Here is a 15,195-nt window from a genome sequence, read left to right on the forward strand (position 1 = left end):
GGGTATGATGTTGGGGACATCCATGGTCACCGCGGCGAAATGAGCGCCTAGAGAGGGCGTGAACGTGCCACCCGATCACGGCGTTCGACCAGGCTGTACCGTGTACGCAGTCCCCTATATACCTGCCTGTCTTCGTTCTCTGGGTATTCGACCACGACAATGAGCGTGTCGACACCGCTCCTGCAAACTATAGAACCTGATGAGCTCATCGAGGAGGCCCCTTCCGGCAACATCAATGCTCAGGCTGCATCGAAGTCCCCGGCAGTCGTCCTTACCCCAGGTGCTCGCCCGACCGCGTCGCAGCCACTGGCAACAAACGAAAACGATGCAGAGTCTGGTGCGTCGTCTTGTGTACCATATCTCAGTACATAGCGTATCTCATACTCTGTCGCGTCTTAGGCATAGCGGGTATATTCCGACAAGTATGCTGCGAGATTCCTCGAGTGGCTGCGTTCTTACGATGTGCCGATAGTCAGCTCATCCGCTGGCACTCTTCTGCCTATACTTCTTCCGCATAGCTGCCATTGCTGTGTATTTGTTCTGCGGATTCTTCACAAGCAATTTTGTCCTGTCGGTGAGTCTACAACCCATGTGTGGTACAATCTGACCGACCTGTACACGTTCATAGACAGTGCTTGTAGTCGTGTTGCTCGCGATGGACTTCTGGAACTGCAGAGTGGGTTACAACGCGTGGATAGGCTTATATGCGGTCTGACGATACCACCTACACCCAGAATGTAGCCGGGCGGATTCTGGCTGGGTTGAGATACTGGAACCAGGTTCGCCAATATCAGTATCCGACGTCCATCACCCTCCTCACGCACAGCTCCATAGGTCGATGAAGACGGCGAAAGCCATTGGGTCTTTGAGAGCCGAGATGTAAGTGCCTAGTCTTCCGTATGGCCGATGCGTTTTGACATTTCTTCTATTTCAGCCGTCGCGACCTGCGAACCCTATCGATTCCAAGTAAGTGCTGTTTCACACATGTTCATTGTCACTGCTAATCGCACTCCCGCAGAATGTTTTGGGTAGGCAAAACCACTTGATTGTAGATGCGTAATTGCCAATCTCCAATACAGATTGCATTGTACGCATTCCCCCTATTATGGCTAGCGCTCTTCATCGTCTCGATACTGAAGTTCAACGTCTCGTAAGTGATTGGTGATCTCGTTCATATATCAGCTCAAGAATACATGGCTGTCAGATTCATCCCAATTGTGCTGGTTGCACTGGGCTTCAATGTGTCCAATGCTGTTGCATTCACATTCGCGTGAGTGTCCTTGCCAGCTGATAACTGCACACTTGATTAAAGGCATTCTACTCCACAGCGATCGCGATGCGAAGCAAAAGTGGGCGGCCGATACCATCTCGTCAAGATGGGGTATGGGCATGGGTGGCATCGGCGGCTCCATATTGACAGGCGTAGTGAAGAACAGTGTTGGTCGAGTGTTCAAGTGATCATACGTTATGCTTCTGTATTCATAATCGTCACGCATTTCCCCATCCCTGAACGTTGGAGGTTCTCTTTTGGACATATCTGTTCTATTTACTTGTTTTGCTCATCGTCCGCTCTGCGGAGCGGCCAAAATGCGGTACGTACACTAACGACACGGGGGACCGAAAGTCGAAGATGCGAGAATGCAAGCGAGCCAGACGAGGAAACGTGCGGATATAATACAGCGCGAAAGATGCAATGCGAAGTCCAGGCTTCATAAGTACGTGAAGAATTATGCGATGCGCAATAAGATACTGCAAAGCATGAACGCCAAACTCCGGGATTCATGTGTGCGGCTACATAAACAGTGGACAAGTCCGAAGCGTGATCGAGAATGCGGCGATAAAGTGCGAGGAACGAGATGATCCGTGCGGGACCGAGCATGCGAGAACATACAACATAGGGCCTGTCACCTATGTCAACGTGCCGTGCCGAACCAGCCTCGAGCGTCGACACGGGAAGAAGCGACAGTCGGCGTTGTGGGCGGCGGAACGCCAATGAAGGAGCGCCGTCGACCCTCCGCTTTGAACGTCGAGACGCGCGGAGTAGCCAGCGATGGGAAAGGCACTGAGGCATTGGACGTCAGAGTCATCGTAGATGGCGTGCGAGCGGTCAGCGTTGGCGAAGGTGGGAACACGAAGAGCGTCTGCGACGGCGTTGAAACCATGGAGACAGGCCTCGTCTTAGGCTGCGACCTCCTTGGTGTGCGAAGGCTGGCAGAGGGAGGATCAGGCTTCCGTGCGGCCGTGCGGGGACGACGCTGAAATACAGGCTCGGGCGCCGGGTCGACAGGCTCGGAAACGTTGATAGGGACGACAGGTGAGGACGGAACAGGAGGGAGGATACCAATGGGTGGGGGTCGGCGACGCAATCTGGATAGCCGAGAGGGAATGTCGAACGAGGCCTTGAATGCCGTCGCCGGCGGCGGAGGTAGAGGGAACGATGACCTGTCGTGGGGGGCAGAAGGAGGCATGCGGACGTCCAGACGTTGTCGTGCAGTAGACGGCAGCTGCCCACGGAAAGATGGATCCGGCGAGATGCGTGACGTGCTGCTTGCCTCGTCTTCTGTTGGCTCTGCGCTTGAGCAGCTGGCTTCAACGCTCGTGCCGTCGAAGCCGCCACCCACCCCAAGCAACTCTTGCTCCTCGTCCTCTTCGACGAGCTCTTCGCTCAATAGACTCGTCCCCGTCATGACGCTGGCTATGGATCCGGTCCGTTTCCGTCCCAACCGAGATCTTCGAGAGGCTCCACTGAAAGAGCTTAGGGACGACGCAGAAGACATCCGTGCGACCAGACGGTCTTCCATGGCCTGATCAAGTGCTCTGGCCTCACGCATGATCTCCACGCTTTCCCTATCATTGTTAGGGGACGTCTCTTCCATGACCATACGCCGTCTCCCCCATTCTTCCTCGGACGGTGATTGATCCGACGAGTTGGGGGAGCTGTCATCAGGCTTGAGAGCCCTCTCATAGTCTAACAGCTGATAAATAAGGCTGCGATACTACGTGAATTCATGCCCGATTGGGTAATAGTGCTGCGACTCACGACATATTAGGTCCGATTGCATTGCTTTTTTCCTTAACGAAGGAATAAGCGCCTTGCATGCCCTTCAGACTCCACACTTCTGAAGGCACGTTGGGCGAACGTTGGGCTGCAGCCCGCATGACTAAGGCAATTACTAGTGTCGCTGAGCGCGAAACTCCACATTGACAGCTATAATGACCGTGAGATCGAATCAGCTTCTCACGGAACAAGTATGTAGAACTGACTGAATGAGCACGCCATCTCCACGCTCAAGGGCTTGGTCCACAAACGCCATGGCAGCGGGAAAGCCCTCATGTACGAGATCCGCTTGGCCATGCGACCAGGGCAGCTTGAGATAATGCATGGCTGGCCGCCCACTAGAAACATTGGCAGGGTAATATGTGGGGTCCATACCATTCGCTCCAGCCTTCAGATCTGAAGTCGACATGGCTGGACGCAGTGGCCGAGCCAGATCAAATACAGTAGAAACCTCTTTGGCAACATTGAGAATTGACCTGATGCCACGATGAATGTGTCCTCGCCAGTCGCGGACATTGTCCTCTGAACCAAGCCAAATGCCTGGAATGACCTGCACTGGGCCATCTGCGTACGATGCGCTATCCGCCCCTTGGTCCTCTTCACCCCTTCTGCGGAGAAGTGTAGAAGTGGTAGGAGCGGGGAGAGAGACGACAGAAAGTCGTCGTCTTGGCTCTGGTAGCTCGGTTGGGAGCCCGAGGGAGTTTGTGGAGGATTGGGCGGACGGGAGTGTTAGGGACAGCTTCTTCATGTTCTTGGATGACCGTGACTTGCTGGGGGAAGGAAGAATAAATGATTCGGTGTCAGAAGTGGCAGAGGAACGGGCTGAAATCGGGCCAGAGCCTTCGCCTTGCACAAGCGCTATGTCGTGGTTCTGGGAAGGGGTGTCGATGCGAAGAGAAGTAGGGGGGCCTCTCCGACGGTGCGTGGCCGCCTGGAGGGCAGAGTGTGGACGAGGGGTTGCTGCGTCCATGCTTTTGGGTTGAGTCGACACGCCGGCGTGTGCGAGAGCGCTGGAAGGATGCAAATGAAGAGCCAAAAGAGGAGGATCGAAACCTCCGAGGTATACGAAAAGCAAATAAAAAGAAAGGAGGGGGAAGAAAGCGAAATGACCCCCGGCAGTTGTGTCAGTCGGACGGAGGGGGGAAGAGAGAGGCGGTCGTACACGGCATGGGCAGGCGCAACGGGCAATATGAACCAATCTGCGATCCTTCTATTTGTCCCCGGTCACGTGCTGTCGCAACGCACAAACATCGGACTCGCTCCGCGTGTGTCTATTAATCATAATTGCTCCCCGCGTGCAAATGCAGACAACGTCCTCGACCTCGGCATGCCCTTGTCCTCTCTCTCACTCGTCAGCCCTGTGCATTTGTTCATATCAATGGCTCGTCTAACTCCAAACTGCAAGAATCGCTGCTCTGCACCACACCTGCGTGCAATGTCTCGCTAATCCTGTACAGTACAGCGTGACATGGCCCCGCGCTACTACTATGCGCGCGCAACTGAGCTGTCCGCGGCTTTCGGAACGGCTCTGGACGCCGACGTGGCGAGACGATCCAACGAAATAAGGATGTATCGCGCTAATGACAATTTGCAGCGATCAATACATGCACCTGAGTCCGCGTCGCCGCAGCGTTCCGCATTATGACATCGCATACGGTGCGGGACACATCGCTGATGCATGACTAGCGCGGACTTGCTGTGCTCCCAGGATGGCATAGGTGCGACTAAAGGATCTGCAGCTTTTACACTGCGCTCGGTGCATCTATCCGCTGTCACCGCTAGCATCCGCGGCAGGATGTAACGACCATCATCCCTCATGAGTGATCCGACTCCATATGGGTTGCCTTGACGCTCAGGGCAATGACGGACTGCACTTGTCATGCCTCTCACTCCGGCCCGCTCCAGTCTGCAGAAACAGAGCTAAATGAACCCGCACAATATATACAGCATACATTCATAGGTCAAGGATGACCAGCTCGCGTGGACTCGAGTAAACATCATCTTGCTTCGCCTCAATCTCAAGCTCTTCCGAATCATGACAGTCACGAACTGGGCCGCAGCACAGTGTTCTTCATGGTGTGGTCACTTGACATTTTGCCGCGTTCGATAGAGTATGGACAGACCCTGAATTATGCAAATGATTGAAAATCGCCACTTCGAGTAAGACCCACTGAAGTACAGGAGTGGCATGGCGATTCACGAGCTACTTACGGGTGGTGATGTCGACGGATTGCCAAGCTCTTTCTGGCCTCTGCGCACGAGATATTCGTTACACAATAAGACCTGAGAAACACAGTGATGAGCAGTGAGTAGAGAGGTCTGGCCAGAGCGCCTAGCCACTTTGATCCGCCCAACATCCCAATCGTTCGATTTCGTGGTCACGGATGCCCAACCGGTACCAGGTAGCTTATATAGCCTCCTTCGTCGTCACCTTCTCCTCCCTCCTCGCGTTCACGCGTTTTGTGAACTCGAAGCTCAACGCGGCGGGGTACTACGTATCCGACTTGATCTTGATCGGTCTCCCGCGGAAAGACTACATGGACTCCTCCAACTCCACGTCGCCCAGCCCCGCGAGCTTCTTGGGTAACAGCTCAGGCCAGCTCATTGCATTCGCGCTCGCGGTCGCCACCAGCGCATTCATTTACTTGAAGTTTGGCAAAGCTCCCAGTGAGTTGTCCGGAATCGGTTTCACGTCACGAGCGTCAACTAAAAATACTGTGCTAGAGCGCAAGCCGGTCTTGGACCCGCAGGTATGGCAGGAGTTCCCGCTGAAGGAGAAGATTTCTATCTCGCCCAACACGGCAATGTGAGTGTACCTTGGGCTGGACGTCGAGGTCGTTATGTCCTAACTCATGTACAGCTACCGGTTTGCGCTTCCCCATGAGGATGACGTCTTGGGCCTGCCGATCGGCCAGCACATTTCGGTGTCTGCTGAGATTAATGGGAAGGACATCATGAGGAGTTACACTCCTACGAGTAGCGACGACGACAGAGGCCACTTTGACCTCCTTATCAAGGTGTGTCGTGTTCAGTTAGTAGCTAATTGTTCACATCTCACACTTCGATCTTCAGTCCTATGAGAAGGGCAACATCTCTCGGTATGTCTCGCTGCTCAAGATTGGCGACAAGGTCCGCGTGAAAGGCCCCAAGGGTCAGTTCACGTACAAGCCGTCGACATGGCGCGTCCTTGGTATGATTGCTGGCGGTACCGGCATCACGCCTATGCTCCAGGTCGTCCGTGCCGCGCTGAAAAATCCCAACGACCACACGAACATCAACCTCATCTATGCTAACGTCAACTATGAGGACATCTTGCTTAAGAAAGAACTGGACGAGCTCGCTGAGAAGCACAAGGAGCGCTTCCGCGTTTACTACGTCCTCAACAACCCACCCGAGGGTTGGACTGGCGGAGTGGGTTTCGTGTCGAAGGCGCAGGTCGAGAACTATATGCCCGCAGCCAACCCGCATAATGACATCAAGATTTTGTTGTGTGGTATGTTGCGACGTCTAAATCGCGTGTCTGCACAACCGCTTATCTTATCTTGCAGGCCCTCCGTCTATGATGACGGCAATGAAGTAAGCCATGAGTTTAGTTCACACGGCTCCCTGACTGATCCTCTGCAGAAAACATCTCCAGGAGCTGCAGTACCCGGCTCCGCGGACAGTGAGCAAGTTGGACGATCAGGCACGTACCGTGTAAATTCATATAGCGTGTGCGCCACTAACCCCAATGCAGGTATTCCTCTTCTGAGCGGTCTATTTGGGCTCTGGGGACATCTCGGCATAGAGTTGTTCAATACACGCGCTTAGAGTGGTGCTGTAGTAGTGCTTGGTTGGTTGGTTGCTGTGCTCAAGCTGTGAAAATACATACTATTGCGTTCGCCCCAAAGCCCCCTGCCGTGTCCGCCTGCATTGTCCGCCTGTGCATCAGAAAGATGTCGACTATCCGAGCGGGACCGGGGCTGTACTCAGCAGGCATGCTGTTGTCTTGCAATCTACGCGCTCTGGCCGAGGCTCGTTACATCCAACCACCGAATGTCCACTGTCATCATTGCGACCAAAAGGGGCTGGCCATAAATGGTGAACTCCGCAGCACTATTTGTCCCGTGCTCGCTGACTAGGGGTGCAGTGTAGGGTCCCTGAACGTCGCGTGCAGGCAGCTGAGGCTTACTTGTTCGCCTCAAGCATGGCGAAGTTGACGAGCCCATGATCGGCGGTTACTTGCGGGCACGCCATCGTTAATGTGATTATCTGATGTCTTTCTTATATGGAGAGCACGCGTTAGAGGTGAAGTGGACGCTTCTATCCCACCACCCACACTCTCCGCTGCCGAGCCCCGCGCATATATAAAGACCGCGACTCAATCCCAACAGGCTATCTCCAGCCACGATGTCCAAGGTGTTGTCCAAAGTCAGCTCCCCAGTCCGCCGGTTGTTCACCAAGCGGCAGCCCGCTGTCCTCTATGTCTTCGGTCTGTCTGTCTGGTCCGCGGTTCCAGAACTAGCCGTGTCAGTTTATTCGAGCACAACCCCCTGGATCCTGCTGACTATCACAGTGAGGAGGTTGGATACCCTAGCGGCGCCATCGAGAAGAAGGTTGTCAATCTCGTCGAGGGTGCCAACTTCACGCCCGAATTCCTGCACCTCGTGTGTCTCAATATGGGCCGCATGTATGCCTGTACTAACAAATTCTGCTGCAGAACCCGAAGGCGACCCTCCCTACTCTGCAGGTTGATGGCAAGGTCTTGACAGATACCGCGACGGTGACGGCCTGGATTGTGAAGCATGGCCAGAAGAAGGTGATCCCCGGCACCCAATTCATTGCCAAGCTGCACGAGGACAAATATGACCCGAACTTCCCCCTACTTCTGGTGGTATGTGGTATGCAACTACAGATATCTGTCGTGTTTGGTGACGTTCTGCATATTCAGCGCAATGAGGATGAGCTGAAGGCTGCCTCATCTGGCTTCCCCTTGACTTTTGTTCAGAATCGTGAGTGTACACAACAATCTCGAATAGGAGGAATGAGAAAGACTGAGCACATGTATATCAATCAGGTCAGGACGCTCTGGAGAAGTACTCTAAGACACCGGAGGCAGCTGCCTTCAAGCAGTTCTACGAAGAGAAGATCGCGTCAAACGGCAGTGTCCTCGCCATCTACAAGGGCGAGGCGCCCGAAGACGCCAAGGCCGCGTTCTTCAAACAGTCCACGGAGCACTGGGAAACCATCTCCGCGTTCATTGTCAACGACCTCCCGTCTCTGCTGCCCGAAAGCACGTTCCTTGGAGGTGCTATCCCCGGAGAGGACGATTTCCATCTCGGCGGTTGGCTCGCACGTCTTGTGCACATCGCGGGCGGGAAGATTGGCAAAGACGGCATCAATGCACTTGAGAAGGAGACAAAGCAGCCGATCCCTGAGAAGGTTGTCGCGTATTGGGCTTCATGGAACGAGAGGCCCAGCTGGCAGAAGGTGTACGCCGAGGGTCTGCACTGATTTCTCTGAGTCGGTATTAGTCTGGGTATTGTACTAGCCTCGTCGTGGAATGCTCTTCTTGTACACTACATGTTCCATAGCCTTCCGTGTCCTATTAGTTTCTCCCTTGCGATGTAGTATATTCCTTTCCACAGCTGAGCGTCTTGATGTCCGCATTCACTAACAAGGTTCAGACCGCGACTTGCTCTAGAATCCCTGAAGGTAGTCTTCTAACATTCAGCGCTTGGTGAACAACATTCGCGGGACCGGGCAATGTATTGCTGCAGCATGAGGCACAAATCTTCCACGGAGGCCGGAAATAAGGGTATCATACTCTGAACACGGGTCTGACTCCCAGGGTATATGTATGCGCCGTCAAACAAACACGTACCTCGTATCAGAACTCCGCCGATATGGTGCTTCCTAGGTCCGAGCTAGAGCCCTCGAGCATCTCCATCCGGCACTCCTCCAGCCTGTGCCCATAAGGGTGATCAGTGACGCCCTTTACGTCGAGCTGCGCATCCACTTACATCCGCTTTATCTCCACGTAAGCAGTCATGCCCGCTTCGAATTCGGCCTCAGTCGGTTCGCGGGAGGCACAGCGCACGAGCTGGATCGCAGCGTCATACGTATGGAGGGGTGTGAGACCGTCCACGTCCTTGGGCAAGAGGGGCAGGATGAAGCGGAAGTGGTGCAGCATACGGACGTGCGGGCGCAAGACGGGATGGTGGGGAATGATCAGGTGGGCAAGGCCATCTGAGATGCAGCCAGCCGCTGTCAGTATGAGTCGCGGGCAGCGCAGGACGTAGGACGTAAACGCACCGATTGTACGGACGGTGTCCAGCAACGCTGGGCGAAATCGTACGCCCGCGTAGCTCGTGCCTGCATTGCGTTGAATGCATGGGGACTTGCACAGACTAGAATGACGTACCGGGCTTGCCCCAGCCCTCCCGAGAGCCGTCCCGAGGTTGCGACTCGTAGGTTATCAGACACGCTCGCGTGTACTCCTGCTGGATGTAGCGGTGGACAGACTGCACATTCCAGTCAGAAGCAGAAGGGAAGTGCTTAAATGCTGTCGGGACTAACGTCAGGGAGATCAGCCCTTCCAAGTATGCGATAGGTCTTCGAGATCCTCTGCAGCCGCCGGTGTACCGCAATCCTTCGGTTGAGGCAAACGGCCAGCGAGACGACACACTTTGATAAGAGACAGCGTTGTTATCCTATGTGTTCCAGACCTGTAGTGGTAAATAGCCGACTGACCACAATGGCATACGCGGCACCGATAACTACTGCATTGAAGTTCTTCTCCCACGTGTGGTGGGGAGCGGTCCTGACGGCCTGAGAAAGGAGGAATGCACAGGAGACTGCAGCGAAGAATGTCGTTACGAGGACGAGTGAGATGTAGAGGAACCAGCAGATTGTCCGGATCCCTTGCGGCCTGGAGAACATCCGCTGTGTCGTGGGCGAAGCCAGCTACCTCTTGGCGCCTCCACATTACGCGGGGTACACAATCACATGCAGACACCCCCACCAACACGAGCCAGCTCTCACAGGTTCGTGTGGTCGTTTTGCTTTTCCTTCATGTATTCGAATTCCTACGCAGCACAGTAGTAATGTACAAAAGCAAGGTTTGGACATTCCAGATGCGTCAAAAAGAGAAGTTAGAAGTTTGTCGACCATCGCCGCCAAAATCCACACAGAACTACACTTGCACGTTTTGTCTGCAACAGCGCATTCAGTCACTTCAGGCATGTGTACTAACCAAATTGCTACTCACGCGAACTCCCCGATGACGTTGCCCTGGGGGAAATACTCGCATACGTAGTATTGCGCCAGCTGCGTTCGAAGGTTATTACACCAACGTCTTGGAAGCCCATGCAGAATGGAGCACTCACGCCGAAACTGGCCGGGAAGATGCCACTGCAATCTTGAACAGCACAGCCGACCTCTGTGCTAGCCTTCCACACGACCTGTACGCACATGTGTGACTGTGGGCGGTGAGAGCGGTGAGAGATAAACCCACTTGAGTGAAATGCGACGCGACGGGGTCATTCGCATTATATTGAGCTGATGAATATCACCGTGAGATATAACACTAGGTGCAATCATTATATACGCACAAACTTCGCTTGTCCACGAAGTAATGGCCGCAGAAATGCCATAACTGCTGCCCGTGCCGGCAGCAAGATTCTCTACGAGCGGTGTCATGGAAGCTCAACGGGCATACACGGTGAAATTACCTCCGTAGGGACCAAGAGTGCCACCGGAATGTTGGAAGACACAGCCGTTGGCCCACTTCTGCGCCGCATCCGCGAGAGTATTGTTCCATGTGAAGGCTGAGGCGCCATGCTGCGCGCGGACCGTATTTTGATCGTTAAGATATTGATCAATGTCACTTTGTGATGTGCCGGAAGAGGAAGAACTAGAGGAGGAGGCCTGGCTCTGTGTGGGTGCTGCAGCAGTGGTCGAGGGGGTCTCGGCCTGGGTAGTGGTCGGAACGATGCTGGTAGTGGCAGCCTGGGCTTGCGTTTGCACGAATACAGTGGTAGAACTACTGGTGTTAAGGGGTGTGTTGGTTGTCGAAGTTGTTGTGGAGAGCGCCGCAGGGGTGACAGATGGTGTGTCTGGCGAAAATGAAATCGCTAGCGGATTCACTGATGGCGTCACTATGGCAGAGGATGGCTCTTGCGTGGACGACGCGATGATTGAGGAGCTACCAGCCATGCCAGCGACACAAGTCAGCGTTTTATTCAGGACGTTGCAGCGTATTATACGCACCTAGGCCTAGCACGGCAGGATCTGCGAGTAATCTTCCCTCTAGGTTTGAGGATGTTTTCCTCGAGCTTAATGCTCAGAGAGCGGGGATGCTTCTTGTAATAGCGATGAGCATACGCAAGCCCAGCTTCCCCACCAGGAATGGTGCTGAGGATCACGGCTGCGAAAGCAAGCAACACCAACAGTCGGTTCATGACGGACGGACGGGCGCAAAGCGGGAAGGAGTGTAAGTGAAAAGAAAGGCTGGTGAAGGAAAGAAAGCAAGGAAAGGCCGCCCGGACTCAGAGGAGAATAAAGTTGGATAGAGGAAGAAAGCTTGCTGCCGGCGCGGTCTGCTGCCATATGCGTTAAATATGCAGGCGGGTCGGGCGAGAAGCTGGTTGTCGCCAGGGGGATCGATTGATCGTGCCATTGGCAGCCTAGCAGCGAACCGACGTGGGGGCGAGCGTCGACCTACGCGCTGCAGAGAGATGTCGGGCATATGTGGCTGAGGCACTTCAACGATGGTGGAGATGGACAACGAGTAGTACTGCAGCCCAGATGGCCTTCTCGACTCGTCTCGATCACATACGCGTTTGTCACGTGCGCGCGTGTACTCTTCAGTGTCGCACTCCCGCTTGGTTTGTTCAAGACCCCATGCTCAGCATGCCCGAATCTACACAGAGAAGTATACATGCTGAAGACCCACCGTATTACATCCTCGTCTCACACAGTGCTGCACCAACAAACGCACCGGGCGTCCCGTCGACAACTCTAAGCCATCCTGTGATCCAATACCACTACGCTGACGACCCTGCAGACGCCCTGTTGCCTCAGTATCCTGGCGAACAGATCCTAATCATAGACTATGATCCAAACAGCAGCGCAGCTCCAGCAGTCAAGAGTCTGTCGTCTGACCTCGCAGTGACAGGCCTCAGAGTCACCAGCCCCCCTGGGGCGAGAGCCGCGGAGGATGACATGGGGAGAAACGAGAAGATGTACATCCTAGAGACCACTGTGCTACCCGAGGAGAAGTGCGGCCCTACCCCCCTCATACGAATCGCTACTCAATTGCGTGAATAGCATGGATGAAGATGAATACATGTCGCCCAGCGCAGTTCTCACTCGGTTCAGACAGCGGTATGTCATGTACCACCGTCCGTGCACTATCGTTCCACTCACTTTACCCTAGGAACGCTGTCCTCAGACTGGCATTGGAGTATGGCGATACGGCCGCCATGGATGATACGATACAACAGAAGCTCACGGCACCAGGACCACAGGGACAGCCATAGTCTGTACCGGAGGACTAGCATACGAGCTCATCGGGCACGGTACGAGGCGTATAGCATCTCAAGATGCGGGGACGCTTCCGGGCCCTCTGCTATGAATGCGGGACAAGAATCACGAGGTCGCCACCGTCGAGAGCTCTATATATCGTCAGGTCCACACAGGTTCAAGAAGATCAGGGGTATGATACAGGAGACAGTTGATAGGTTACAGGCAAAACGAGCATTAGCGCTTCTTGCCCTTCCCGCTTCGATGCTTTATGCCCGCCGGCGTCGTCTGCTTGGGCGCTGGCTTTTCCTCCTCACCAGTGTCCATGAGCGCGGACAGTCTATACAGATATTTCGTCAGTGTTGCGCGATCCCATGTAATGATCACTCACCCTCCACTAAGATCACCGCTTTGAAGGGAGCTCTGGAGAGACCCGATGCGTGCTTGTCGCTTCTGAAAGTCCTGTAGCATGGCTGGGTCCATGTTTTTCTGTCGATGGCGGATTGTTAGAAATAATTCAACGGTGACATTGGCTGTACCCCAACGTACCATAAGGTATGGCATTGCGACAACCAGTCCGCCCATGCCAAGCATGAGCAGCATCATGGGGTTCTGAAACATGGCTAGGAGATTGAATGATTGGCGAGGAACGAAGTAATCGTTCCTTTGTCGCGGCGCGAGTACGATGGGGTATGGTAGAGTAACCACAGCGGCCGGGGAGAGAGGCGTCCCTGGAATGTACGGCCGGACTTCTGGCAATGTCTCGGTCTCGAAAACATCGACTCGTAGCTGTATACGGAGTAGACATTCAGCAAAGTGCGCATTATCATCCGGCAACTACGTGCCTGATCAAAAACATGATCGTGCGCAGCAACTGAAAGGACATAGGTCCCTGCAGGGACATCAGGGCTAGGATGGCGTTCAGTGCGCAACGTCGGGCATAATAAGGGAAGGGAGGTGACGTACATCACAAAGCTCCCATCTCTCGTCACGCCTCCGCGAAGCTTGCCGTTGTCAAGGACGACCTTGGCCTGCCCCAGATCGCCAATTCCTGCACTCTCCATGCATTAGCGTCAGCTCCGAGAGCGACGCCGAGTGACGTACCCGGACACACCTCATTCCAGCGTATTCGGCCCTTGAGGTCCAGTGCGAGAACAGGGTAGCAGCAGCTGAGCAGTAAACTTAGCACAAACAAGCTCTCTAGCGTTGCGAGAATCCTACCTGGCCAGAGCCAGCAGACCGAGAGGGATTCGCATTGCAGTGTGCGGAGAAGGAATAAGTGAGACGTGGTTGATCGGTGCCGCGTTACAGGCTCTCGCACAACACGACCACACAGGCGATCGATTTCACTTCGGCGCTTCCATTTTCTCGGGCTCATCTCATTCTCATAACCACCTTGCTAATACTACTACTGCTCAACTCCTTGTCTGAATCAATCCAAGATGCGGCAGAAGCGCGCCAAAGCATACCGCAAGCTCATGTCTCTGTACTCTATGTCCTTCGGCTTCAGGCAGCCTTACCAAGTCCTTGGTGAGCACAATAGATCATCCTCCGCCGATAGAGCTCTCATTGAATATCACTACCAACCCAGTCGACTCAGAGATGTGCAAGGCCTCCATAGCACAGAAGCTAGAGCTGAACAAGCAGCTGGGTATCGTCCTCCAGGGCTCCGTGAAACCCAGTGAGTGCGCTTCCGCACAGTGCCAACCGAGCAGTGGTTGATTGCCCGGCGAAGCCGCTGCTCAGTGGTCACGCAATGTTGCATACATGAGCTTTACTTGCAGGGGAAAGACCAACAGCCTGCAGTCGACCTAGCAAAGACGTTCGAGAGGCGAAAATGTAACCATCGTGAAGCCATTCCAGGGGACGACTGCCTCGCGAGTGTCGTCGGTACGCAAGCACTCATGGATCACCGCCATTATCTCCCGATTAACAGCAGGAGTAGGGGAGACCAACAAGCACCGTTACGTGATTGCGACGCAATCTCAGGAGCTGCGAACTAAGTTGCGCGCAATACCGGCCGTCCCTATCGTTCACATCAACCGTTCAGTTATGATACTTGAGCCGCCAAGTAAAGCGACTCTCGAAGCCAAGGAATCTGTACGTCTTTTATCGTTCTGCTGTTAAACAGGTCTCTCACTTCGATGCAGGTCGAGGAGAAAGCGTTACATCCATCTGCACCAGAGATAGCAAGTCTGCCATCGACGGTCCCTGATGAGCCGCTAAAGAAGAAGGGCCCGAAGGGTCCCAATCCACTTAGCGTTAAGAAAAAGAAGGCTAAGCCTCCGTCTGCGCCGAAGGAGAGCAAGTCCGAACAACATAAAAATCAAATAGGAGAAAAGCGCAAACGAACAGATGGTGATCTCGCAGAGCAGTCTCGTTCGCCTGAAGAGAGTAGTGGTCACAAAAGAAAGCGGCGGCGAAAAGCTCACGCAAGTAGTGGCGGCGCTGACGATGCGGGAGACCATTCTACATAGGGTTAACGATCTCACCTGTACCATTACTATTTGGAAATGTTTCATCCAGGATCGCTCAACCCTCGTCAGATTCCAGTCATGAAAGTCATATACGACTCATTGAGGTAATGTACAACACAGATACCATGTGCAGAAGATAAGAGGCCGTCCGGGACA

At 54.1% G+C, this 15,195-nt stretch overlaps 9 protein-coding genes across 9 annotated transcripts; 5 read left to right on the forward strand and 4 right to left on the reverse strand.

Moving 5' to 3' along the window:
* Positions 1–159: 159 nt before the first annotated feature.
* On the forward strand, positions 160–1,274 carry POSPLADRAFT_1127933 (hypothetical protein; the record flags this gene model as incomplete). Its single annotated transcript, XM_024483682.1, has 10 exons — positions 160–337; positions 400–422; positions 473–574; positions 629–676; positions 735–779; positions 835–879; positions 935–966; positions 1,019–1,028; positions 1,080–1,150; positions 1,205–1,274. The coding sequence occupies 10 exons, from the start codon at positions 160–162 to the stop codon at positions 1,272–1,274; spliced, it is 624 nt and encodes a 207-aa protein (XP_024344430.1).
* Positions 1,275–1,531: 257 nt separating this feature from the next.
* Positions 1,532–3,945, reverse strand: POSPLADRAFT_1064198 (hypothetical protein). Its single transcript, XM_024481774.1, has 3 exons — positions 3,265–3,945; positions 3,041–3,208; positions 1,532–2,988 (listed from the first exon to the last, which is right to left on the reverse strand). Exons 1-3 carry the CDS (start codon positions 3,804–3,806, stop codon positions 1,914–1,916), a joined length of 1,785 nt encoding a protein of 594 aa, XP_024344431.1. The 5' UTR covers positions 3,807–3,945; the 3' UTR covers positions 1,532–1,913.
* A 1,470-nt stretch (positions 3,946–5,415) lies between these two features.
* Positions 5,416–6,944, forward strand: POSPLADRAFT_1165072 (hypothetical protein). Its single transcript, XM_024487865.1, has 7 exons — positions 5,416–5,725; positions 5,783–5,864; positions 5,919–6,075; positions 6,131–6,551; positions 6,607–6,634; positions 6,683–6,743; positions 6,795–6,944. Exons 1-7 carry the CDS (start codon positions 5,443–5,445, stop codon positions 6,807–6,809), a joined length of 1,047 nt encoding a protein of 348 aa, XP_024344432.1. The 5' UTR covers positions 5,416–5,442; the 3' UTR covers positions 6,810–6,944.
* Positions 6,945–7,367: 423 nt separating this feature from the next.
* On the forward strand, positions 7,368–8,730 carry POSPLADRAFT_1038102 (hypothetical protein). The gene is made up of 6 exons (XM_024477332.1): positions 7,368–7,456; positions 7,508–7,566; positions 7,614–7,704; positions 7,758–7,931; positions 7,989–8,049; positions 8,115–8,730. Exons 1-6 carry the CDS (start codon positions 7,448–7,450, stop codon positions 8,549–8,551), a joined length of 831 nt encoding a protein of 276 aa, XP_024344433.1. The 5' UTR covers positions 7,368–7,447; the 3' UTR covers positions 8,552–8,730.
* A 326-nt stretch (positions 8,731–9,056) lies between these two features.
* POSPLADRAFT_1042843 (hypothetical protein) lies at positions 9,057–9,979 on the reverse strand (the record flags this gene model as incomplete). The annotated part of the gene is made up of 5 exons (XM_024478171.1): positions 9,057–9,286; positions 9,353–9,412; positions 9,462–9,561; positions 9,617–9,724; positions 9,791–9,979. 5 exons carry the CDS (start codon positions 9,977–9,979, stop codon positions 9,057–9,059), a joined length of 687 nt encoding a protein of 228 aa, XP_024344434.1.
* A 324-nt stretch (positions 9,980–10,303) lies between these two features.
* Positions 10,304–11,254, reverse strand: POSPLADRAFT_1127431 (hypothetical protein; the record flags this gene model as incomplete). The annotated part of the gene is made up of 5 exons (XM_024483625.1): positions 10,304–10,366; positions 10,426–10,500; positions 10,554–10,597; positions 10,651–10,722; positions 10,771–11,254. The coding sequence occupies 5 exons, from the start codon at positions 11,252–11,254 to the stop codon at positions 10,304–10,306; spliced, it is 738 nt and encodes a 245-aa protein (XP_024344435.1).
* A 689-nt stretch (positions 11,255–11,943) lies between these two features.
* POSPLADRAFT_1038105 (hypothetical protein) lies at positions 11,944–12,921 on the forward strand. The gene is made up of 3 exons (XM_024477333.1): positions 11,944–12,318; positions 12,368–12,424; positions 12,477–12,921. The coding sequence occupies exons 1-3, from the start codon at positions 11,951–11,953 to the stop codon at positions 12,577–12,579; spliced, it is 528 nt and encodes a 175-aa protein (XP_024344436.1). The 5' UTR covers positions 11,944–11,950; the 3' UTR covers positions 12,580–12,921.
* POSPLADRAFT_1042872 (hypothetical protein) lies at positions 12,800–13,818 on the reverse strand (the record flags this gene model as incomplete). The annotated part of the gene is made up of 7 exons (XM_024478180.1): positions 12,800–12,902; positions 12,954–13,051; positions 13,112–13,351; positions 13,408–13,471; positions 13,529–13,613; positions 13,667–13,743; positions 13,784–13,818. The coding sequence occupies 7 exons, from the start codon at positions 13,816–13,818 to the stop codon at positions 12,800–12,802; spliced, it is 702 nt and encodes a 233-aa protein (XP_024344437.1).
* A 186-nt stretch (positions 13,819–14,004) lies between these two features.
* POSPLADRAFT_1051770 (hypothetical protein) lies at positions 14,005–15,039 on the forward strand (the record flags this gene model as incomplete). Its single annotated transcript, XM_024480202.1, has 5 exons — positions 14,005–14,092; positions 14,154–14,243; positions 14,309–14,452; positions 14,508–14,662; positions 14,713–15,039. 5 exons carry the CDS (start codon positions 14,005–14,007, stop codon positions 15,037–15,039), a joined length of 804 nt encoding a protein of 267 aa, XP_024344438.1.
* Positions 15,040–15,195: the final 156 nt, after the last annotated feature.

This window comes from Postia placenta (assembly GCF_002117355.1).
Source record: "Postia placenta MAD-698-R-SB12 unplaced genomic scaffold POSPLAscaffold_1, whole genome shotgun sequence".
Lineage (NCBI taxonomy): Eukaryota > Fungi > Basidiomycota > Agaricomycetes > Polyporales > Adustoporiaceae > Rhodonia > Rhodonia placenta.